At 39.7% G+C, this 25510-nt stretch overlaps 1 protein-coding gene across 1 annotated transcript; it reads right to left on the bottom strand.

Moving 5' to 3' along the window:
• Positions 1–685: 685 nt before the first annotated feature.
• Positions 686–25510, bottom strand: LOC128705198 (transcription termination factor, mitochondrial-like). The gene is made up of 10 exons (XM_070100310.1): positions 25443–25510; positions 24918–25129; positions 23580–23754; positions 9802–9934; positions 9168–9369; positions 8141–8325; positions 7467–7563; positions 6287–6440; positions 4942–5148; positions 686–975 (listed from the first exon to the last, which is right to left on the bottom strand). Exons 2-10 carry the CDS (start codon positions 24991–24993, stop codon positions 810–812), a joined length of 1395 nt encoding a protein of 464 aa, XP_069956411.1. The 5' UTR covers positions 24994–25129; positions 25443–25510; the 3' UTR covers positions 686–809.

The following is a 25510-nucleotide window of genomic DNA, read 5'->3' as shown; positions in this document are numbered from 1 at the left end:
GAACTGGAGCACAAGGCCAGTTCCTAAGATCAAGAGCCTTCACCAGCATCAAGGAACCCTCCTTGAGAGGTCCAGTTCCTTAGATAAAAAAAAAAATCCTCAGCAGCATTAAGGAACCTCCTTTGTGAGTTACTTCTATAATTACCAATGTTATTCAATAGCCAAGTTGATAAATAAGACACAAATATTGGTTATCATTATTGTTGAAACATTTCCCCTAAACAGCATATATTTTCATTTGAATATATGAGGCATGACACAAAACAACCCACACACAGGAGGGAGGAGCCTATGACGACAATTCAATCCAACTTGGATCATTTACAAAGACACACTAACAGAAAAGAGTAAAGTAGCCAGTACTCTTTCCTGTCAGTGTGATTTTGTAAATGATCCAAGTCAGACCAAAACATCATTGTAGGTGCCTCTCTTCTGTGTGCAGGTTGTTTGTGTGTTGTTCCAGTCACAGCATCATGCAATCTTGTTCTTTATAGGAGGGATGATTAAATCTGTTTTTCTTACTTAATTGTTATCTGGCAATGGTCCAGGCTAGACCAAAACGCTGTTATAATGTTCCACTCCTAATGGCGGGGTTTTGGTGAATGGTACAGCTGCTATGGTCCTGGAAAGCACGCATTGCATAAAGCCATGTTATATAGTAAATCCTTGTTATATATTAGAACCATTTCTGAATAATATATATATTTATTGGTAAACAAATTACACATAATCATATGAAAACACATGCCAAACATGTTTAATTACACTGTCAGTTTTAAAGTTCTAATATGAAATTCTAAATGTCAACATTATTTTTTACAGTATTCTTCTTTGTAACAGTCAACAATTTTCCTGTAACCACTTTGAGACTTGTGCAAGAGACTGAGTGGAAATGGGAAATAACCAATTTCTTTTAGTTCTTCAATCCTTGCTACCATTGACCTCTCTGAGTGCTGCAACACACATGGGCAAGAACTGTTGAAGAAAACAAGTGTCAATATATTTTAATGCCACATAATATCAAGCAAAATACCTTAATAACACAAATTACCACTCAAAAAAATTTAACACAACATACTACAAATCAAAATATTTTAATGCCACATTCCACATCAAAATACTAAGCAGATTAAGACTTAAACCATGCAATATCATTGCAAGAATGAAATTATACAATTTAATGCAGTATGTAAATTTTATATCATATCTTTTCACTTGAGCAACAAGATTTTTCAAGTTAATTACACTACAGGAGGAGCTGGCCTGCTTTATGATGCTTCGCTAATGCAGTGGTTTTCAATTATACTCATTCTTCATTTATTCAGAGTTCCTACAATATATTTATTCAGCACTCACTATAAGCTAAGGATAACAATATTTTAAAATAAGTAATGTGTGACTATATATGCATTTTTCAGACCTAGCTCTATTGCTAACTTAATATATATATGATAGTATAAACATATTATCAGCCTTTTATATGCATTTGAAGGTGAAAAAAGGCTATGTTTCACTTTACAACAATTTTTGCTTCACAGCAGCATCCAAGAACCTAACCTGCTGTATAAGCAGGAACTTCCTGCATTTAAAAGGTAACAAATCATGCAAAACATTGCCATATACAGTGGACCCCCGCATAACGATATTAATCCGTTCCTGAGAGCTCAATGTTATGCAAAATTATCGTTATGCGAATGAATTTTCCCCATAAGAAATGGAAATCAAATTAATCCGTGCAAGACACCCAAAAGTATGAAAAAAAAAATTTTACCACATGAAATATACATTTTCCTACACACAAAGAGAAGGATACATGCACAATAGTAGAGTAGTACATGCACAATATATATTGTGCATGTACTACTCTACTAAATGAAGAATAAATGACACCTTTATTGAAGATGCAGCAATGACTGATGAGACACTGTGTCCTGGGAGTGCCTTTTCCTCCTGAGTGCTGTAGGTCCTGTTTGGCATTTTCTTCCAGAACAGGCCTTATCACACTGTGTATGCCACTACGATTCTTAAATCTCTCAAACCAACCTTTGCTGGCTTTAAATTCACCAATATGAGCACTAGTTCCAGGCATTTATTCCTGTTCTCCTGGGTGTTAGTCAACTGGTGTGGGTTGCATCCTGGGAGACAAAATTAAGGACCCCAATGGAAATAAGTTAAGACAGTCTCCGATGACACTGACTTTTTTGGGTTATCCTGGGTGGCTAACCCTCTGGGGTTAATTGTTTCTTGGTATTCTCAATAAGCCACACCAACAACGGTGCTACAGCAGCAGCAGCAGCAGCTGACAGTGCTACAGCAGCAGCAGCAGCAGCAGCTGACAGTGCTACAGCAGCAGCAGACGGTACTACAGCAGCAGCAGCAGCTGACGGTGGTACAGCAGCAGCAGCAGGTGATGGTGCTACAGCAGCAGCAGCAGCTGACAGTGCTACAGCAGCAGCAGCTGACAGTGCTACAGCAGCAGCAGACGGTGCTACAGCAGCAACAGATGGTACTACAGCAGCAGCAGCAGCAGCTGATGGTGCTACAGCAGCAGCAGCAGCTGACAGTGCTACAGCAGCAGCAGCAGCTGACAATGCAGCAGCAGCTGACAGTGCTACAGCAGCAGCAGCAGCAGCTGACAGTGCTACAGCAGCAGCAGCAGCAGCTGACAGTGCTAAAGCAGCAGCTGACAGTGCTACAGCAGCAGCAGACGGTGCTACAGCAGCAGCAGATGGTACTACAGCAGCAGCAGAAGCTGACGGTGGTACAGCAGCAGCAGCAGCTGACGGTGCTACAGCAGCAGCAGCAGCTGACAGTGCTACAGCAGCGGCAGCATCAGCAGTTGACCATGGTACCAAAGTATTTCGATAATATTTCTCACCCTTTTTACCACAGGGTTGGCACTAGAAGCTTTCTTGGGGCCCATGGTCACTTATTTTGCAGATAAATTCACCAAAAACGCTGTAATAATACGAAATGCTCCGATTGTATGCTTGGATGTTACCGCGGAACATGTGAGGCTGGCACAGGCCTCACATAGACGCGTCTCGGACGAATAGCGTTAAGCGAGTTTTTTAGCGCTATGCGAGGCAAAATTTTAGTGATAAAATGTATCACTATGCGGATTTAACGTTATGTGATGCCAATGGTATGCGGGGGTCCACTGTATAAAGTTTTTTCATACTATAGCAAAGTGTCACATTTCATTCTAACAAGTGAGTATTCATACACCATTCCGTACCATATACATACTTTAGTTCTATCATACTATTCCATCTACAATAAATTCTTATTTTAATCCTATTTTCAATCTGCATAAAATGCTGTATACAACACCAGTACTCTTTTATTCTCCCCTCAAGGGAGATTCCTTGATGTTGATAATTGGCTCTTGATCCAAGGAATTGTACTGCCCCTTCCTTGGATCAAACCTGACTGCTTCCCATTCACCCAGGTGCAACACGATTCCTAATAATACAGCATGTACAAAACAGTTAACCCAATATTAAAAGATATACTGTATGAATTTTTTTTTTTTTTAATATGATAACTATTCACACAGCTCTGTGGTGCAGTGGTCAGCACGGCTGCCTTTAAGCAGCTGACTCAGCTTCGACCCCTGGCGGAGTCTTTCTTTGTCATATCTGAGCACCTCTGCAAAGACAGTGATTATGTATGAATGATGGTGAGTGTTGAACGATGATGAAAGTTTTTTCTTTCTTTTTGGGTCACCCTGCCTTGGTGGGAAATGACAGACATTAAAAAAAAAAAATACTGTATGATGTAATGCACAGCCTCTCCTCACTTAACAACAGAGTTCCGTTCCTAAGACCATGTCGGTAAATGAATTCATCACTAAGCAAGGATCATACTATAATGGTAGTGAGTTTGTGTCAACTATCTTTGATATTGTTTTAATGTCACCTTTGTGCCATTTATAACTTTTTAGTATATTTTTAAGTGTTTATACAGTAGTGTACTGTATATTGTAATAAACAGAAAATAATGGAAATCAGCTCTAATATACATTATTTAGGTATGCATACTGATCAGAGCCCTTCGTAAGTCCGAGTTATTGGTAAACAAGTATGTTGCTAAGTGAGGAGAGGCTGTTTAACATTATTATTATTATTATCCTTTTTTTTTATATGTTGGCTGTCTCCCATCAAGTCAGGGTGACCTGAAAAAGAAACACTTTCACTATCATTCAAACTATCACTGTTATATTATTTGTTGAAAAACACTAAGCCCATAAGAATCATATACAGTAGCAACTAGGGAATGAAAGGCATTCAAGATTCGTCTGGTACCTTGGATAAGAGTCCTTAACCAACATCAAGGCACCTCCCTTGAATGGGGAGTCACATCTGAGAATACTGTATATCTTGTGCATACAGGAATTGAACCAAAATTATGAGAATTTCACAAAGCCATCATTAGACAAGTTACAGGAAGATCCAAGGAACAGGAGCTACCATCCCTCTCCTTGGATCAAACCTGAGACCCATTCCGCATTCCGATTGGGGGCTGAGAATACAACAATAACAATGAAAGTGCAGCAGTCCCCCGCATCCACGGGTGATAAGTTCCAAGACCTACTACGGATACCCGAAACCACAGAGTAGCAAACCATTAATAGAAGTTGTTTTTCATTTACATACATACTTATGACGAAGTTTAATTGATAAATTATGCAAAGTAAGTCGAGAATTAGCACTTTTTCACTGATGGGAAGCACTTCATGGCTTCTCTTACGCTTTGAAGAACTGTCAGCATCACTACTATTGTGCTATGGGGCCATTATTAAGGGTTATCTTCAGGCCACAATAAACAGCAGATAACTGAAACCACAGAAACCAAATCCATGGATACAGGGTTCTACTGTAAGTTATTATGAAAGACAACAGTATTAGTCTAATTCCTTGGACACAATATACAACATACCTGATATCCTGTGGGGTAAATCCTACAGAAAACAAAAGATCAAGTTTCTTTTTAAACATGCTAACATGCATGCGCTCCAGATTTCGGTTGCGCTCAAAGTATACTTCAATCACATAGCGGTCACACTCCAGCTTATGTGATAAGTAGCTTGCCAAATCTTTGTGCCCTGTCAGTTCCTCTTTCTGGGACTGTTGGCGTTCACAGAATCTGCAAGAGTAGAATAATAGATCTGGAGTTTGCAAAAACAGAATGATGTTCAAATACACCCTTTTCATCAGTGTGTATCCAATATCCCAAAAACCACAGTAAACCATAATAAAGTTTAAAAAGTGAATGCCTACACATTATTGGTGATATTTATCAGCGAGAAACTTGTTTATGAATCTTCCGCCTTCATTAGCTCTGTAGTTTACAAAGACTTTCATCCTTTCCTTGTCATTTCCAGTGAAAGCAAACTAAATCAATTTCTTTAAAAGTGTAGCCCTGCAAGGTGGATGGATGCCTTGATGCTAGTGAAGGGCTCTTGATCCAAAGAATTAGAGCTAACTTACACCCTTTTATTCCCTAGGTGCTTCATGACCTCTACATGGCATATACATACAGTAGTCCTTACTTAATGATAGGTTCTTGGAAACTGCAACTTTAAGCAAAATGACGTATAACAAAACCAACTTTACCATAGACTAATTGATATAAACATCAGGGGTGCACAGTGCACCTTTAGCAATCATTGCAACAGGGTTAAATAAAGAAATAAATGTTTGCAAAGCAAAATTTGTAAGGAGCACCTCTTACCCCCACAATTAAAAAAACAAACAATAACAAATATGGCAGGGAGCACTCACATAAACACACCCACAATCATTCATACTTGGACAATTTAGACAAGCCAATTAACCTAACACACACATCTTTGGGCTGTGAGAGGAAACCGGAGTACCCGGAGAAAACCTTCGCAGACATGGTGGAGAACATGCGAACTCCACACAGACAGTGGCCCCAGCCAGGAATCAATTTTTTGTCTCATCAACATTATAATGAAATGATGTTGAATGAAACAACGGTAAGTAAGGACTTTCTGTAATAAATACATGATGATGTATGTAGAAAATCAGGTGTGAAGCCAACCACACATTACGTACTATGATAATGGTATACAACAGTTAGGTATATTTATTCCAAAACATTTCGCCTACACAGTAGACTTCTTCAGTCAAATACAGAGAAGGCAGCAGAAGCAGTAGAAATATAAAGACAATGCAATCAGTCCATTACCCTTTAACACGTAGTTCTGAGGTGGTCAGTCTGACTACTATATCTTTAATTACATTGCTTGGATACCAACCTCTCAAAAACTTGATGAGTTGCATGACAAATCCACGGCTTAGGTCTCTTACATCCTGCCTGTGCAGCTCGCTGCAATCTCTCCTCCACTCTTTTAATTTGGTGGTAGAAAACCCATAAGTCAGGCACAATGTCCTCTGGCTGCATCCCATATGCTGTAGATAAATTGTTATAATTTACTATTAATTTACTCTACAGTAAAGGTTATATACACCAAGTAGAGTATATCTCAGTGCATTTATACTATGAAGTGTGTATTTCTCGATGTATATACACTGAGAGCTTACTTTAATCCTTATTTAAGGGATGAAAGTATTCTTGACTGGATGTGTACGCATTACATACAGCCTCAATAACTTCTGTAGAGTCGATGAGAATGTTTGATAGAATTTTAACAAAATAAGCTAATCAAACTATTAATTTGACCTGTCTACTACTTAAAAATGGTATGCTCTGCAATATATCATTACAGCTGTATTCACCTACATAAATACACAATGTGAACTGAGCACTATTTAAAAATGTATGATGCTCCTAGCATGTATCCACTTAAGAAGATACATTATATTTATCTTGAGTGGAAGAAAGAAGGAAAAAGAGTTGTCCTAGGAGGGGTTAGAAGAAGGTCATAAAGAAAGTTTTGAGTCCTAGGGGCTTGAACATCCAACAGGCCTGTGTGAGAATGTTTGAGCAGAATGAGTGGAGACAAGTATTTTTATGGCCTGATGTGCTGGTGGAGTGTGAGCAAGGTAACATTTATGAAGGAATCCAAGAAAAGCAGTTAGCCAGACTTGAGCTCTGAAGGTGAGAAATATAATGTTGCAACTCATGCATCATCATCAAAACATGTACAAAGCTAACCATCTCAGAAAAGTGTACATTGATTTGTAGCATGTCTGTCTCACTTAAGAGGACAGAGGCTCAAGCCTCCACCACTCTCTGCTGTATGACCCAAACATGAAAGAATTCTTCCAAATGCAAGAGTTACAGTATGAGTTTTATATCTAGTTTGTGTAGCCAACTATCTGCCCTTTTCCATGAAAGTGAGGAATATGCAGCTATTATGCTTATAACAATAGTTGCTGATGTGCTGATTATAATGATTATGACAGTGATTGATGATGTTGTGCCGAGTCTAGCATAAAGCTCCCAGAAGTGCACGATGCATATACTGTACATACCATAGAGAATATCGAGCATGTGGTCTATACGGTTTAATGACATAGTCAGTATTTGCTTAGTCTTGACAATCTTCTCCGTGACAAGTTCCACTGGCACCTGGAAGTTATCATCATTAATTACCTAACTTCATCAAACAAACTTCAACCCATAAAATATATTCAGTCAAAATTAACACTTCAAGGCTATCATTATTATGTCTTCATATAAACAATTGTTTCTGCTTGATGGAGTGTTCAGATGTTGAACAACCAGTCAGGCAGAGCTAGAATTAAGACCATGAGATTTCAGTTTGGGGCCTGAGTAAACCACTGAATTGCTCCATTCACTTGTGTGAATAAAATCACAAGGTCATAGCCAAAATAATTCACAACTAGCTCAACACTTTGAATAGGAAACTTTAGAAAATGTCTTAGGCCATCATGAACTATTATCAAGTGACAAGTGGGCTAAATAATGGTCCACGACCATTATTAAGTCACAAGTGGGCTTGATAATATTCCATGACAAACTGAGAAATTGTCTGAAGTCTCCTCTCCAAAGTGTGGGATGTTTATAAATCATTCACTTTTCATACTATGAATTTTCATCAATTTGATAATTCATTTTTCTATAGCTATAAAATTTCTCATTACAGTAAAATTTTAATTTCCATTGGAATAGAGTATCACATTACCTCCAATCTTTCAGCCAGGTAATAGACACGGTTTGGGTGATGCGGAAAAGTTTTCACCTCCGACATGAAGTACTTCTGATATCTCATTATCATATTTAACGTAAAGTAACAAAACCCTAGGGCTTCTGAGTCAGTGTGGAATAAATGCGGCTCTTTCAACTTCCTCAATTTTCTTTGAAGATCATCTGTTAAAGAATTCACCATTATTAAGGAGAGCAAAATAGGTAATATCCTAATACAGTATAATAATAATAATAAAAATTTTAACAAAGTCATCCCATGTTCAATGACATTTCAATGAATATAATTTTGCTAAGCACACAAGATACATTATGGAATAAAATCAAAGCTCACCCAAGTCTGGTTACCTTTGATGTTCGATTTTAAGCAATATGCACAAAGGACAAAGGCAAACATTCAGGTGATCATGTTTCCATAAAAAAAATATCCTTAATGTAAATGAAAATGAAAATATGTAGTAAGAAAATGTAAATAGTAAGAAAGGTGCACGAAAGTAATGCACACGGCATCCTGACAATTACCTACCCGACAATGATTCAGGGGGTCACTACCACCCTGGCCTTGTCCAAAATCAGTCCTCCTGGTTGATGGCCTGATCAACCAGGCTGTTGGTGCCAGTCGCATTCAATCCGACGTAAGCACCATAGCCTCGTTGATCAGGCGATAACTTGAGCAACTAATCTGGTTCCCTCTTGAAGACAGCATAGGGTTTGTTGGTAATTCACTTAATGCATGAAAGGTGTTGAAAAATCTTGACCCCTTTACATCTATTGAGTTATGTTATAGTGTGTTCAGTGAACTCCTATTTTTCATTGGAGATACTATATATATACCTTTCACCATCTGCCAAGTCTCTTGCTCTCAAAGGGAGTAATTTTATGTGCAGATTTTGGACTAATAGTCATATATAACACATATGAACAATGCAGCATTATCATTACCATGAATAACATCATATATAACATACCTGAAAAATGCAGCATTATCAACATCATATATATCATACCTGAACAATGCAGCATTATCCAAGGTATTCGTTGTAGCTGTTGAGATGAGATATTTATGTCTTTAAGATAGTGAAGAGTTTTCAAAATAGCAGCATCAGACACAGCGAGGAATTTCTTGGAATGAACCATACGTAAAGCATCAATATGGTTAATTTGAAAAAGATGATTTAGTTCATGAATCACAGATTCGTGAACATTTACCTGAAAAAAAATTACGTTATTTTTTCCAATGAATGTATGTTAAAGACAGACAGTGAGAGAATAATCTTGAAAGAGCTCTCATTGAGTTAAAAATTGTTTTTCAACAGTAACTTTAAAATGTTTTTCTCCGAGCAAAACTTTGTCTATTATTAAGGCTTGTCCTGTCTAGGCTTATTTGATTTACTGCAGAAATATTTACTCTCTGTTATCATCCATAGATCTCACTGCTAATGATTTAGTCCAGTCACATGACATACGATATCAAGACAAACTTATCAACTCCTTTCAGTGATGTCATTAGCCACTTACAAAGCAATGAACACATGAATTAAAAAATTCTGTAACTTAAAAAATTATAAGCAACACGACTGCACGAACCCAAACATTACCCAAGCTAACAAAATTATTAATGCAACAAATATGCAATCTTACTTGTTTCCCAACATCTTTAAAATGACTCTTTCTGTTCTCATGACATGGGCTGTCAAAAAATTCTCCTTCTTCTAGGGAATCATCTTCAATAACCAGATGCCCAGGTTCATCATCTACATCCTTAGCCACATCACTGAAAAATCAAGAAAGAAATATAAACACCAACAATGTTATTTGTGAATGCTTATGACAACTGTAGGCATGTAGACAACTGGGTCTTTATATGTAACTTCTCAAGGCATGCATCAAGGCATGCTGGAGTATGAGCAAGATAACATTTTTTAAAGGGATTCAGTAAAATCAGTCTGTATTAATGTTGGTAGAATTACTGACAATATGTTGAGTAGGACACAAGTACAACTAATGTGACATTTTATTGTGGCAACGTTTTCCTCTCCAGGAGCTTTATTAAGCTGTTACAAACAATACATGGACACAGTAATAGTTTTTATAACCTTTTATTGATGTGCAAGTTGATTTTTCTACCACTAGTATTACTTCTACTAACTCTAGTATTACTACTTCTACCACCACTAGTATTACAACTACTACATTTCACTATAAGCCTATACGTATACACCCTCTGTGTCCATGTATTGTTTGTAATGGATTGATAAAACTCCTGGAGAGCAAAACGCTGCCACAATAAAATGTCACATTAGTTGTACTTGTGTCCTTTTACTCAAAATAAGTCTGACATTTTTGAGTTCTGGATGTGAGAAGTACACTGCCTGCACTCTAAAGCATGGGTGGGGACACTGCAGTTCAGAAGTTTATTAAAATTGGTGGTTAGTACACCTCTGACAAGACAGCTATTGTAAGAATGCCGGAGAATGTAGTTTCTTTTTTTATGTGGTATGGGGCTGGAATAAAGTGGGAGGGAGGAGGCAGAGAGAAAATGTTAATTGTTGTTTCAGCTATAATGAAAGAAAGGAAGGGAAGTAAAGGAACAGAAGAGTAAGGAGGAGGCTTTGAAGTCTGAAGAGCACTTTGACCATGTAGGTTACCTGGTGCTCATGGCCATAAAAAAAAACAATACACAAGATAATCAAAAACAAAATTAACTATAAAAATTTATTAGCATGAATAAAACATACAACACAAATAAATACTATCACTCAAAGTTAAAATATCCAGCATCAGTTTAAAATCAGATTAAGATGTCAGTGTCAAACTACTCTCCTGAAAGTTTCCAAAGATCCCTACAGGAGAAAGGCCTAAGCCATAGGCAAATTGTTAAAATGTGTTCTACAGTCAGCTGCACACTACAAGCTGAGGTGTTCCGTAGCTCAGTTAGTAGCACACTCAGCTAACACACCGAGGTCCATAGTTCGATCCCCCGTACAGGGGGTAACACTAGGAAGTACAGTATTTCCTTAAGACACCTGCTGTCCATGTTCACCTATCACCGAGGAGGTGTGTGAGGGAAAAGTTCAATAGATAGGAGTAGCGAGGGAATATATAGTAACAATAGTTTCATTGCCAGCTGCTTGTTAAGGTAGGGTAAGTCAAGCTCCCGCTATTCCCGCCTTTTTTTCCCCCCTCCCCGAAAGTGATAGTTTGCTTGCCGGCTACTTGTTAAGGCAGGGTAAGTCCAGCTCCCGCTATTCCCGCCTTTTCTCCCCCACCCCTAAAGTGATAGTTTCATTGCCGGCTGCTTGTTAACGTAGGGTCAGTCTAGCTCCCACTATCCCTTCCCCTCCCTCTTCCCCCCCCCCCGAAAGGTGACGTGTGGGGCTCTGGTCAAACAGTAAATCACTCGACTCACAGCTCCCAACACTACTGTAAGTACATGCCTGCCTTGTATTCTAGTGGATTTATTGGTTGAAAGCTTCACTTTGGACCAATAATAAACTTAGTCTTTTCAGCCTTGCTCTAAGTTGACTGTTGTAATAATCACCACATCTTTTAGGTATTGTACTTATCATGGAGAGTGATTATTTAAGCAGTGGGTAACCTGTCTATCTTTTCAGCTTGGATGACAGAGAGGGTCACCTGTCAATCAACGAGAAAAACTGAAGGAGACGGACTAACGCCCTGGAGACGTCCCATATTGGATTTACTTGCCTATGCACTTGTATGAAGAATCAGGACATAACCCCTCAAGCAAGCATCGAACTTAAGCTAAAAGAATCCTTTAGGAGTCAGGAATCGCGGGAAGAACTAAAAGCCATAAATGAAATCGAAAGAAACCCAAAGTATTTCTTCTCCTATGCCAAATCAAAATCGAGAACAACGTCCAGTATTGGGCCCCTACTTAAACAAGATGGGTCCTACACAGATGACAGCAAGGAAATGAGTGAGCTACTCAAGTCCCAATATGACTCAGTTTTTAGCAAGCCGCTAACCAGACTGAGAGTCGAAGATCAAAATTAATTTTTTATGAGAGAGCCACAAAATTTGATTAACACAAGCCTATCCGATGTTATCCTGACGCCAAATGACTTCGAACAGGTGATAAATGACATGCCCATGCACTCTGCCCCAGGGCCAGACTCATGGAACTCTGTGTTCATCAACAACTGCAAGAAGCCCCTATCACAAGCCTTTTCCATCCTATGGAGAGGGAGCATGGACACGGGGGTCGTCCCACAGTTACTAAAAACAACAGACATAGCCCCACTCCACAAAGGGGGCAGTAAAGCAACAGTAAAGAACTACAGACCAATAGCACTAACATCCCATATCATAAAAATCTTTGAAAGGGTCCTAAGAAGCAAGATCACCACCCATCTAGAAACCCATCAGTTACACAACCCAGGGCAACATGGGTTTAGAACAGGTCGCTCCTGTCTGTCTCAACTATTGGATCACTACGACAAGGTCCTAAATGCACTAGAAGACAAAAAGAATGCAGATGTAATATATACAGACTTTGCAAAAGCCTTCGACAAGTGTGACCATGGCGTAATAGCGCACAAAATGCGTGCTAAAGGAATAACAGGAAAAGTCGGTCGATGGATCTATAATTTCCTCACTAACAGAACACAGAGAGTAGTCGTCAACAGAGTAAAGTCCGAGGCAGCTACGGTGAAAAGCTCTGTTCCACAAGGCACAGTACTCGCTCCCATCTTGTTCCTCATCCTCATATCCGACATAGACAAGGATGTCAGCCACAGCACCGTGTCTTCCTTTGCAGATGACACCCGAATCTGCATGACAGTGTCTTCCATTGCAGACACTGCAAAGCTCCAGGCGGACATCAACCAAATCTTTCAGTGGGCTGCAGAAAACAATATGAAGTTCAACGATGAGAAATTTCAATTACTCAGATATGGTAAACATGAGGAAATTAAATCTTCATCAGAGTACAAAACAAATTCTGGCCACAAAATAGAGCGAAACACCAACGTCAAAGACCTGGGAGTGATCATGTCGGAGGATCTCACCTTCAAGGACCATAACATTGTATCAATCGCATCTGCTAGAAAAATGACAGGATGGATAATGAGAACCTTCAAAACTAGGGAGGCCAAGCCCATGATGACACTCTTCAGGTCACTTGTTCTATCTAGGCTGGAATATTGCTGCACACTAACAGCACCTTTCAAGGCAGGTGATATTGCCAACCTAGAAAATGTACAGAGAACTTTCACGGCACGCATAATGGAGATAAAACACCTCAATTATTGGGAGCGCTTGAGGTTCCTAAACCTGTATTCCCTGGAACGCAGGAGGGAGAGATACATGATTATATACACCTGGAAAATCCTAGAGGGACTAGTACCGAACTTGCACACGAAAATCACTCACTACGAAAGCAAAAGACTTGGCAGACGATGCACCATCCCCCCAATGAAAAGCAGGGGTGTCACTAGCACGTTAAGAGACCATACAATAAGTGTCAGGGGCCCGAGACTGTTCAACTGCCTCCCAGCACACATAAGGGGGATTACCAACAGACCCCTGGCAGTCTTCAAGCTGGCACTGGACAAGCACCTAAAGTCAGTTCCTGATCAGCCGGGCTGTGGCTCGTACGTTGGTTTGCATGCAGCCAGCAGCAACAGCCTGGTTGATCAGGCTCTGATCCACCAGGAGGCCTGGTTACAGACCGGGCCGTGGGGGCGTTGACCCCCGGAACTCTCTCCAGGTAAACTCCAAGTCATCATTACAGTGGTCAAGAACCTGATCTCCTGTCATCGGGAAAGATTACTTACGGCCACTAGAATAAGCCAGTGGGTTGTCACCAACAACTGCGACCCCCCCCCCACCCACATCAGCAACGGCTTCTATTGCAACAATACGCAGTGTCACCAACACCAGACACCCAAGTTTTTAGCGTTGAATTCAGATATCTTTTATATTTTTAATTTTTCATTTTCTTTCATGTAGGATCAGTATTTCATATTTAAGTGTTTTATATTTCATATTTCCTAAATAATAAAGTGTTTATATTTGTCAGTTTTTTTTGTTCTTTTTCTATTCATTAATTTTCCTGAGGAGGAACCAGCCTTAGTAATACTGACTGAAGTTGTTACAGGGCTGAGTAAGCCTTCACAAGTGGTGACCTTGCCAGGATCAACTTGACTGAATCAAGATTCAATTCCATCTCGAATCTACCATTGGAACTTCAACGCCGCATACCAAAGACGGTTACCACCAACCATGAGTAATCATTCTCTATGGTAGGACTACAGTACAGGTATTTAAAAGATTTGGTGATTGTTATAGTCTCAATTTATTGTAAGTCAAGTCAGGCAGGATATAATATTTAATTCTGCCACCTTTTTGTGTGAGCTTGAAACACATTGGAGGATTAGACTCTAGCCCTTTGACTGTTTCAGGCCCCTCTCTGAAACTCATTCTATGTCGCCAAATATTCGAAAAAAAAAATTATTTTTTCTTATGAAAATGTTAGGAATATTTTTAGTAGTGTTTTAAGCCTAAAAAAATTTTTTTGCCATCAGTACTTACCAAGATATAGAGCCGCAAAGTTTGCAGAAAGTGACGTGTGTACGGCAACAGCGGCGACCGCCGCCCACCCGGTATTCTTTTATTTACTCTAATTCAAAGGTTTCTTGCATTTTTCAATATTTTTCTGTTCCAGGTAACTTATGTGGCCTGTGAGACCAATGTAAGGTGCATTGTTCAAATATACACTCATTGTTTACAACACAATAACAGAACAAACTTTATCACTATTAGTTTGTGTATACACTTTGTTTACACAAACAAACAATACAAAACAATGTTTATTACTATTGTTCCATAATATATATACATATGTACAGTCACTAAACACGTTCCTAGAACTGCTGCAGCTTGTGGAACTCTTTGAAACATGGGTATATGCAGAGGGGCACTTCACACTCCTCACACATAAAACGAGTGTCTCTGCGTGTTTGTGGGCGTTTTGTGGTATGCATACATACATAACACCTCTTCTGAGCATTTTTCTTGGCAGTAGTAGGAGGCAGTTGTATGGGGTAGTGATCACCAGGCCTCAAACGAGATGACGTCTGTGGGCGCTGGTCTATTGCAGGAGTTGCTCCTTGGTACTTTGCAATTATTTGTCTGATTACTGACAGGCAAAATTCACCATATTTTGGTGTTTTGTTGGTCTTCAACTTGTATATGTTATAAGCATTTAGCATAGAGATATCAACAAGATGGAAAAAAAGTTTTATATACCACTTATAACTCTTGCGTACACAGTCTGCAAACCCAATCTGCATGTCACATTTGTCCACTAAGCGCATATTGAGGTTGTAGTCCATGACAGCTGCAGGCTTTAGAATGGGTTCATTGGTCTCTCTGTTGTCCCTGCCACTGGGTACCATTTCGTTTCTGTGAACTGATGTCAACAATGTGACATCACGTTTGTCATGCCACCGAAATGCCATGATGTCATTGGCAGCAAAGGCTTGCACCTCACCTCTGCGAGTGCCAGCGTTGAACCTTGGCATATGTTTACGATTACCACGCACTGTGCCACACACGTCTGTCAAGTTCACTCGCAAGAAATCACTGAGTAAGGGGCTTGTGTACCAGTTATCAGTAAATAACATATGCCCCTTACCAAGATATGGTTCCATCATTGTTCGAACCACATCACCAGAGATACCCAATAACTTCATGGTATCTCTCAAAGTATTACTGCCAGTGTACACAATGATATCCAAAACTAGACCACTTCTGCAATCACACAGTACAAATAGCTTTATACCAAAGCGTTTCCTCTTGCTTGGTATATATTGCTTGAATGAGAGTCTTCCTTTGAATAAAATCAAGGACTCATCAATAACAAGCTTCCTGAAGGGATAAAAATACATGCAGCACTTTTGTTTCAGGTACATAAACACATTTCTGATCTTATATAACCTGTCGCTTCTGTCAGGCCTGGTTTTGTCTGAAAAGTGTAACATACGTAACAGTATCAGGAAACGATTGACACCTATAATGTCACTAAAACCTGGAGTTGAAATCAGGCGTTCTGTTGCCCAGTATGTGGTGACAGTGTGCTTATACACATGTGGCATAAGCATTATTGTGGCAAAAAACAGGTACATCTCTGCCACAGTTGTCTCCTTCCACTTGTGTAGCCGTGATTTTGGTGAGAGAATTGTATTTGCCATGGTGTAATCACAGTATGTGTTTGTTTCCCTGACAATGATGTCCATCAGGGGTTCATCGAAGAATAACTCAAAGCAGTCCAGTTCACTGGCACTGTTCCCAAGTGGACAAGATGGCTTTATTCCACTTTGTGTTTCATCAAAGTCATGGGGACTGGGAACAAACTCGTCACTGTCCTGCCAATCCCAGATGCGGTCTGCTGGTGGGGTCTGGATATTGTACCGTGGTTGTGCAGGTTGTGGTGGTGCAGGTTGTGGGAGTGTGGGGTAGGGTGAGGCTGGTTGTTGTGCTGCGTCAGCAGCGTGGGTAGTAGCATGGCCCGCTGATGGTGCCACATGGGCCGTGCCACCCTCACTATCACCACCACTGCCTCCTCCCTCACTGTCACCATTCATACCCATCGTTACAATATCGTCATCTTCACTATCAGGTCGTGGTGTAGGGCCATGGGATGTGCTCCCAGAGTTTCTCCTTCCCCTTGGAACAACATATGAAACACTACCAGACCGCATGCTACGTCGTACATACTGCCGCTTCACTGGGGAATATTCACTCTCACTGCCACTAGAACTGCTTTCAATGACCTTGAAATCACTATCACTATCACTATCACTGCTATCATCTGGGTGTTGTACACGACCAAATAGTTTCCTCTTTTGTCCTGGTACAGGCGAACGTGAACGTGAACAAGCCGGCCCAGCACCAGAGGTGGAAGGTTGTGGGTCATCTGGGTTTTCATCACTAATTACGTTATCCTGGGCACTTTTTCCGGTAACACTCACTTCAAAACCCTGGAATTCACTGTCACTGACATTTTCATCGCTGTTAGAGCTATCACTTGGGAACAAAAGACCTCCAATCCGCAGAGGAGTGAGGAACTTCTTACCGAGAGGCATGGTGAAAATGGACTAACAACATGGCGTTCCCACAATGCACCGCTGGGTCCCAGATTTTTTTCACAGGGTGCACACCGACCACTGAGACCCATTCTCTCTCATGTAGGCCTACCAGGCCTTTGGCGCTTGATTTGAAGCCGCTAGAATTTGTGCGTATAAATACGTCAGAAACATTGGCTCGTAAGATGTATTTATACGTCGGAAACAGTCAAAGGGCTAGGGACCCGAGATTTTCCAGTGACAATTTGTTTCATTGAGCTCTTTATTATATTAAGGGAACTGTCGTAGGACACTCTTGATTTGTTGGTGAGAAGATTGGATGGTCAAGGGACCCCATTCTACTTACTGTTTGCTCGGAGCCGGCATAGAACCCTTCGTTTTCATTAATACATATTGTTTAATTGAAGTAGGGATCAAGCCCTCTGATTTATTTACAGTTTGAGCGGAGCAGGAATTGAACCCTCCGTTTTCTTTAATACCCGTTTCATTTTCCCCTGGTAGTTTAAGTTATTCTTGCAAATATGGAGGAATACCAGTTTTGGATGAACGCTGGAAGTAAGTTAGGAATAACAGGGAAAAATTTAGAATCTTTCATTAGTGCTAAAATCCAGGAAAGAATTGAAAAGGAGAGAGAGAGAGAGAATCGAAAGAGAAGAGGAAAAGGAGAGATTGAGAATCGAAAGAGAAGACAAAAAAGAGCATGATAGACTTGATCATGAGGAAAGAGCTAAAGTACGTGAGGAACAAGTTAAATTAAGGGAACTTGAGGAAAGAGCAAAGGATAGAGAATATGAGTTAAGGGAGAAAGAAAAGGATCGCGAGCTCGAACAAGCTCGCCTTGAATTAGAGAATAAAAAGTTAACTTTCTCACAACAGCAATTAGATGAAGGAGTAATGGAACAACGTGCAGCTAGTGCACATATTCCAACACCTAATTTACCTCCCTTCACAGAGGGGGAAGACATAACTTCATACATTATCAGGTTTGAAAATACCACTACCCTCTGTGAATGGCCTGCTGACACCTGGGCTACCAGGTTAGGAATGTTATTTTCTGGTACAGCTTTGAATATCTATGCAACTTTGTCGCACGATATCATATGTAATTATAACCTACTGAACAAGGCAATCCTTAAAGCATATCAGAAAACCACTAATTCTTACAGGAAAGATTTCAGGTATGCCACCTTACAGCCTGGCCAGAACTTTCAGCAGTTACAGGTAACACTCTTTCGTTTGTTCGACTTTTGGATAGAGAGTTCAGGAATTGATCACAGTTATGAATCTCTTAGAGACTTCATGGTTGCTGACCAGTTCCTCACAGCTCTTCCCCATCAGATACGAACATTCATCAGAGAACGTAACCTGATTAAAGCTGAGGAAGTCGCTGAGGCTGCTGACCTGTATGCTGAGGCTCACAATTCCTATAAAAACCTAAAGGGATCGAACCCTAAGGGCAAGGGTTCATCAGACCTTAAGAAATCAAAGCCTCTAGTAGAAAGTAAAGTGACTTCTTTTATTCCTGTTTGTCATTTGTGTGGTGTTAAGAGACATAAACGTCCAGATTGTCCTTCAAAGAAGGTCCAAAAAGTTGGAAGATGTTTTAAAGACTGTAATGACCAAGCACCCTTCTGTTCAGGAACAGTTAATGGACTTAATGTATCTACCATTTTACGAGACACTGGATGCACATGTATAGTCATTTCTGATAAGCTGTTCCCTAATCTTAAAGAAACTCATTCCTCTGCTATACTTTCAGACTACTTGGGCCGTACAGACACTTTTCCTACCATCCGTTGTTACATTAGGTCTAAATGGTTCACAGGTTGGTCTGAAGCCGTACTAGCTCCCATCACTTCTTGCTCCGTACTAATAGGTAATGTAAAAGGTGCCATTCTTCCTTCTGAGGTTGACCTTTCATCACCAAAGATGGATATAAGTGTTTCAGATCCTCTTCCTGTAGAGTCAGAGAAGCCCCTCGAAAGTTCAGATGAGACAATGTCTCGCGATATTCATGTGGGATTAAAAACCAGTGATGCTACTCTCGAAAGCGAGGAAGTAGGATCACCGGTTCACTTGTTAGATGAAAGTGAAGATATCACCTCCGATACTATAAATGTCTTGACTAGGGCTCAGACCAAAGCCCAGGCTTCTCCTACTGTCCATCCTTTGATTTTCCCTGACTTCAAGCCTTTAGATATATCAAAGGACTCTTTTGTCAATTTACAACGTAATTGCCCTTCTCTTCAGAATTGCCATAATGCCGCTAAACAAAATCAAGTTATCCAAAGGAAAAACTTTTCATATAAATTTGAATATATAAAAGGTATCTTGCACAAGTCAGTATTCAAATTAAATTCAGATGAGACAGACTATTCCATCTTAGTTGTTCCAAGTCAATGCAGAGAGACTGTTCTTAAAATGGCTCATGACCTGCCAGTGGCCGGACATTTCTCGCATCGTAAAACCTTAAATAAAATTAGGGAAACCTATTTTTGGCCAAAAATGTCCTCAGATGTCACTACCTATTGTAGATCGTGTAAAGTTTGCCAACTGTCATCCTCCCGAGGTACCAGGCGAGTACCTATGGTCAAAATGCCAGTCTTTACGGTACCTTTTGAAAGAGTAGCTATTGACATCGTTGGTCCTTTATCTCCACTTTCATCTGGGGGACATAGATATATATTAACATTAGTTGATTATGCTTCGAGTTTCCCTGAAGCCGTTCCCTTAAAGACCATAACTACTACAGAGGTGGCTGAAGCCCTTTTGTCCATCTTCTCCAGAGTGGGCATCCCTAGAGAAATTTTGTCTGACCGTGGGACACAATTCACATCTGACTTAATGCAACATCTATACCAACTTCTGGGAGTGAAGCCTCTCTTCACCACACCCTATCATCCCAGCTGTAATGGGAGGATTGAGCGCCAGCATTCGATTCTCAAGTCCATTTTAAGGAAACTTTGCTCCCTTAAACCTAAGGAGTGGCATCGTTACCTACCCTGTGCTTTGTTTGCCATGAGGGAAGTTCCCAGTGACTCTTTAGGGTTTTCACCTTTTGAACTTCTCTATGGTAGACAGGCCAGAGGCCCATTGTCCATCCTTCATGACTTATGGACTAATGAGAAGATAAATGCTGAGGTTCAGTCTTCTTATCAGTTTCTCCTTGACCTTAGATTCAAACTTCAGGAGACCTCTGACATAGTTTCGAAAAACTTAAGCTTGTCAATGGAGCAGTACAAAACGTATTTTGATTCCAAAAGTCAGAGGAGAAGTTTTAAAGTAGGGGATGAAGTTCTTGTACTTTTGCCGATCAAGTCAAATAAATTATTAGTAGCATGGAAAGGTCCATATAAAGTATTAAAAATTTGTGGGAAAGTTGACTACCTCATAGACGTCAAGGGGAAACCTAAGTTTTATCATATCAACATCCTTAAGAAATATTACCGAAGAAATTTGGTTAACTGCCTTAATAACTTTGACTTAGTTTTTCCACACGAACTTGATAAAACAACTGAAGAATGTAAAGTGTGTATAATTGACACCTCTAACTTAGACTATGATGAAGAACTACATGACTTGGTGACTCTTGACCACTCGGGTGCAACCAACATTAATATTAATGAATCCTTGGATGACCATAAGAGACATGAACTACTTCAATGTGTGAGTAACTTTTCAGACGTCTTTACTGATATTCCAGGTGTTACCTCCACGGTAGTCCATAAGATTGACTTAGTGACGGACAATCCTATCAAACGAAAATTATACCCAGTTCCAGTTCACCTTAGGGATGCATTTGACCGAGAGGTAGACAAATTATTAAAACTAAAGATCATTGAACCTTCAGTATCTTCATATTGTTCACCAGTAGTCATGGTTAAGAAGGAGGATAATTCATATAGACTTGCTATTGACTTCAGAGGCCTTAATGCTATAACTCGGTGGGATGCTGAGCCTATGCCCTTAATAGATAGCGATCTACACAAATTTTATGACTCTTCCTTCTTTTCAGAGATTGATATTGCGCAGGCATATCATCAAGTAATGTTAGATCCTTCTTCTAAGCAGTACACCGCTTTTCCTACACACCAAGGACTGATGCAATATAGAACTATGCCCTTCGGTTTGGTAACTGCCTGTGCTACCTACATGAGACTGATAAGAAAGGTCTTGGGTAATATGCCAAATGTTTCAGTTTATTTTGATAACATTTACGTAATGACATCCACGTGGGGCGAACATATCCAAACATTAACATCAGTTTTGCGTAGGTTACGCTCGCATGGCCTCACTGCCAAGCCGAAGAAATGCTTCCTTGGGTATAACAAGATTAGATATCTTGGACTGATACTTTCTAATAACACTCTGCAGCCTCTCCCCAGTAAGATCAAAGCTTTATTAGAATTTAAATTCCCCAAAACCAAGAAGCTCATGCATAGTTTTCTTGGTTCTGTAAATTTTTATGCACGGTTTATCCCGAACCTTACTGATCTTACAGGCATCTTATCCGACTTCCTTAAAAAGTCTGTGAAGGAACCTCTTGAACTTTCCGACGTAGCTCGGGAAAAGTTTAATGAGATTAAAAGCATCTTTTCGAAAGACCCTATACTTAAGATTCCAGATATTAATAAAACATTTTGCTTAAGAACTGATGCCTCCAATACTGGCTTAGGTGCGGTGTTACTACAATACCATGATGGTACTCCCTTCCCTGTATGCTTCCTAAGCCGGAAACTCCTTCCCGCAGAAACGAGATACTCCACCATAGAAAAGGAATGTTTAGCCCTTGTGTGGGGTATCTCCAAACTTAAATTTTATTTGCTGGGAAAAGAATTCATTTTAGAAACGGACCACAAACCTTTGATATACCTAGAAACTTTTAAGGGAACCAACAGTCGCCTCTTGAGGTGGACATTGGCACTCCAGGCTTTCAAGTTCCATATTGTGTATATCAATGATTCATCCAATTATTTCTCTGACTGGTTAAGTCGTCGTGACAGTCAGTAGAAGATTTCTTGCCTTACACGACTTCCACATGTTAGAACTTTTTCCTAGCCTATTCTTCTTCTACTCCTTGACTATAAGTCTTGGTATGGGGGAGTGTGAGGGAAAAGTTCAATAGATAGGAGTAGCGAGGGAATATATAGTAACAATAGTTTCATTGCCGGCTACTTGTTAAGGTAGGGTAAGTCAAGCTCCCGCTATTCCCGCCTTTTTTTCCCCCTCCCCGAAAGTGATAGTTTGCTTGCCGGCTACTTGTTAAGGTAGGGTAAGTCAAGCTCCCGCTATTCCCGCCTTTTCTCCCCCACCCCTAAAGTGATAGTTTCATTGCCGACTGCTTGTTAACATAGGGTCAGTCTAGCTCCCACTATCCCTTCCCCTCCCTCTTCCCCCCCCCCAAAGGTGGCGTGTGGGGCTCTGGTCAAACAGTAAATCACTCGACTCACAGCTCCCAACACTACTGTAAGTACATGCCTGCCTTGTATTCTAGTGGATTTATTGGTTGAAAGCTTCACTTTGGACCAGTAATAAACTTAGTCTTTTCAGCCTTGCTCTAAGTTGACTGTTGTAATAATCACCACGTCTTTTAGGAATTGTACTTATCAAGGAGAGTGATTATTTAAGCAGCGGGTAACCTGTCTATCTTTTCAGCTTGGATGACAGAGAGGGTCACCTGTCAATCAACGAGAAAAACTGATGTAGATGGACTAACGTCCTGGAGACATCCCATATTGGATTTACTTGCCTGTGCACTTGTATGAAGAATCAGGACATAACCCCTCATCATTACAGCAGTCAAGAACCTGATCTCCTGTCATCAGGAAAGATTACTTACGGCCACTAGAACGAGCCAGTGGGTTGTCACCAACAACTGCGACCCCCCCCCCACATCAGGAACGGCTTCTATTGCAACAATACGCAGTGTCACCAACACCAGACACCCAAGTTTTTAGTGTTGAATTCAGATATCTTTTATATTTTTAATTTTTCATTTTCTTTCATGTAGGATCAGTATTTCATATTTAAGTGTTTTATATTTCATATTTCCTAAATAATAAAGTGTTTATATTTGTCAGTTTTTTGTTCTTTTTCTATTCATTAATTTTCCTGAGGAGGAGCCAGCCTTAGTAATACTGACTGAAGTTGTTACAGGGCTGAGTAAGCCTTCACAAGGTGAAAGAGCAAGAAACCCTATAAACAGGTGGCTATTAGGAATGATCTAAGAGCCCTTCAGCAATAAAGCAACCCCATCTCCTTTGTGAAGGAATTACTGTATTATTAAAAAATATTTCAAGACAGTATTACCTGATACCAGCAGACTTGTTTCTCAGTGTCAATGTTACATTCCAGGATGCTGCACAAGATGGTACGTGCAACAAGTTGTTACTGCCCTCCGCACATCTTGTGTTTAATGGTGCTGATATCTGAGCAGTTCTCCTGCACCACCAGTGTGACATTGTTGCTTGTAAACTCATTAAATCTGAAAAATGTGCTTTTTGTTTGAACAGTTAACTTTACCCCATATTATAATAGAGCATGGGCATGTTGCAATTTTGAGAAACATTACAGATAAGAATTAAAATAGTGTAAGCTATGTAAGAACTGACATGAAAATTACTATAGTGCCTAAGTACAGTCACGACGAGGATAAACCTCTAAATAAGCTTCTCATATCAGGAAGAAGCAAATACTAATTATTATAATCATAACAAAGAGCCAAACCCACAAGGGTTATACGGTGCTGCAGGAAATGCTGAAAGCAGTGAAGAAATTATATAAAGAGAAAAATTCATGGTACACAAGACAGGTAACAAATTAAATGTGAAAATCAATGTCATACACTGTAATTGTTAATGTTTGAAGGTAAATACTGTAATTAATTTTAATTAATATTAATTTTTAAGGTAATTAACAAAAATTACAATCCAAACTCTTTTTCATAAATTTATAAACACAAAGGTATGGGATAATCATAACCTGATATTATAGTATTGTATTAATAATTACAACCATAAATATCTACCAGCAATTAGGAGTCAGAAAACAAAATACCCCAACACGAATACTGGATTACTTAAGTAAGTTTATTTAAGTACAGGTTCACATAAGTACAGTTACACAAATATAGGTGATTACAATTATCATATATAATAACATATGTGTAAATTACCTAGGATAACCCTAAAAAAATGTCAGACTTTTAAAGGTTTAAGAAACTGAAACACTGAGGAACCTGGGTTTGATCCCTGGCTGGTAGTGCACTTGCCTCACACACAGTGTCTGTGATTCAATCCCCAGTACGGGTGGAAACATTGATCATGGTTCCTTACACCTGCTGTCCCTGTTCACCTAGCAGTAAGTATGTACCCAGGTGTTAGTCAGTTAGTGTGGGTGGCATCTTGGGGGACAAGATTTAGGAGCCACAATAGAAATAAGACAGATTTTTATTATTATTATTATTATTATTATTATTATTATTATTATTATTATTATAATCAAGGGGAACTCTAAACCCATAGGATTATGCAGTGAGAAATAAGACAGATAGTTCTTCAATGACGCACCGACTTTTTCTGAGTTATTCTGGGTGGCTAACCCTCTGGGGTTAAAAATCTCAACAAAATGTTCTCTCTCTTAACTTACTGTTACTGTGAGGTTGTCTACATCTCAACACTGTCACCATCACACTCTTGTTTCCTCTCAAAATGTTTCTGATCATTTTCCTTGTTACTGTATTTATTACGTGTCTACGATGATATGTGGTGTATGACTCAGGCTTCCAAAAGTCTGTAAGAGCTGATATATGACCTCCTGACCCAGAGAAGAGGCAGGACCAGGAGCTGTGACTCGACCCCCTGCAACCACAAATAGGTAAGTACTGTCCAGCAGGTTATGAAAACCAGTCCCTGGAATTATTATTATTATTATTATTATTATTATTATTATTATTATTATCATCATCAAAAATAAGCGCTAAACCTACAAGGGTCAAGGTCCCGTGAAGATCAGGAATATTTCTCATTGATAGTCAAGGCTGAGCGAGGCTGCCCCACAAGTTTCTCATTATCATTATACAAATACAAATGTTTAATTCTCTATATGATACATTTTTTTGGAGTCCCAGTATTATTATTATTATAATTATTATAAAAAAAACGCTAAACCCACTAGGATCATCCAGCGGTGACTGGTTGTTGTTGTTGTTGTGGGCAGTAAGGGCCACCAAAACTAACGTT

The sequence above is a fragment of the Cherax quadricarinatus genome, chromosome 72 (assembly GCF_038502225.1).
Source record: "Cherax quadricarinatus isolate ZL_2023a chromosome 72, ASM3850222v1, whole genome shotgun sequence".
Taxonomy (NCBI): domain Eukaryota; kingdom Metazoa; phylum Arthropoda; class Malacostraca; order Decapoda; family Parastacidae; genus Cherax; species Cherax quadricarinatus.
The sequence above is the reverse complement of the archived record's forward strand: the minus strand, read 5'-3'. Positions and strand labels throughout refer to the sequence as shown.

Excerpts from the sequence above, each read along its gene's own strand:
- LOC128705198 (XM_070100310.1), bottom strand. The coding sequence starts at position 24,993 with ATGATCAGAAACATTTTGAGAGGAAACAAGAGTGTGATGGTGACAGTG. Across the intron at positions 8,326-9,167 it reads GATAATGCTGCATTGTTCAG|ATGATCTTCAAAGAAAATTG; the intron begins GTATGATATATA and ends ATTCTTTAACAG. Across the intron at positions 976-4,941 it reads TTTACCCCACAGGATATCAG|TTCTTGCCCATGTGTGTTGC; the intron begins GTATGTTGTATA and ends TTTCTTCAACAG.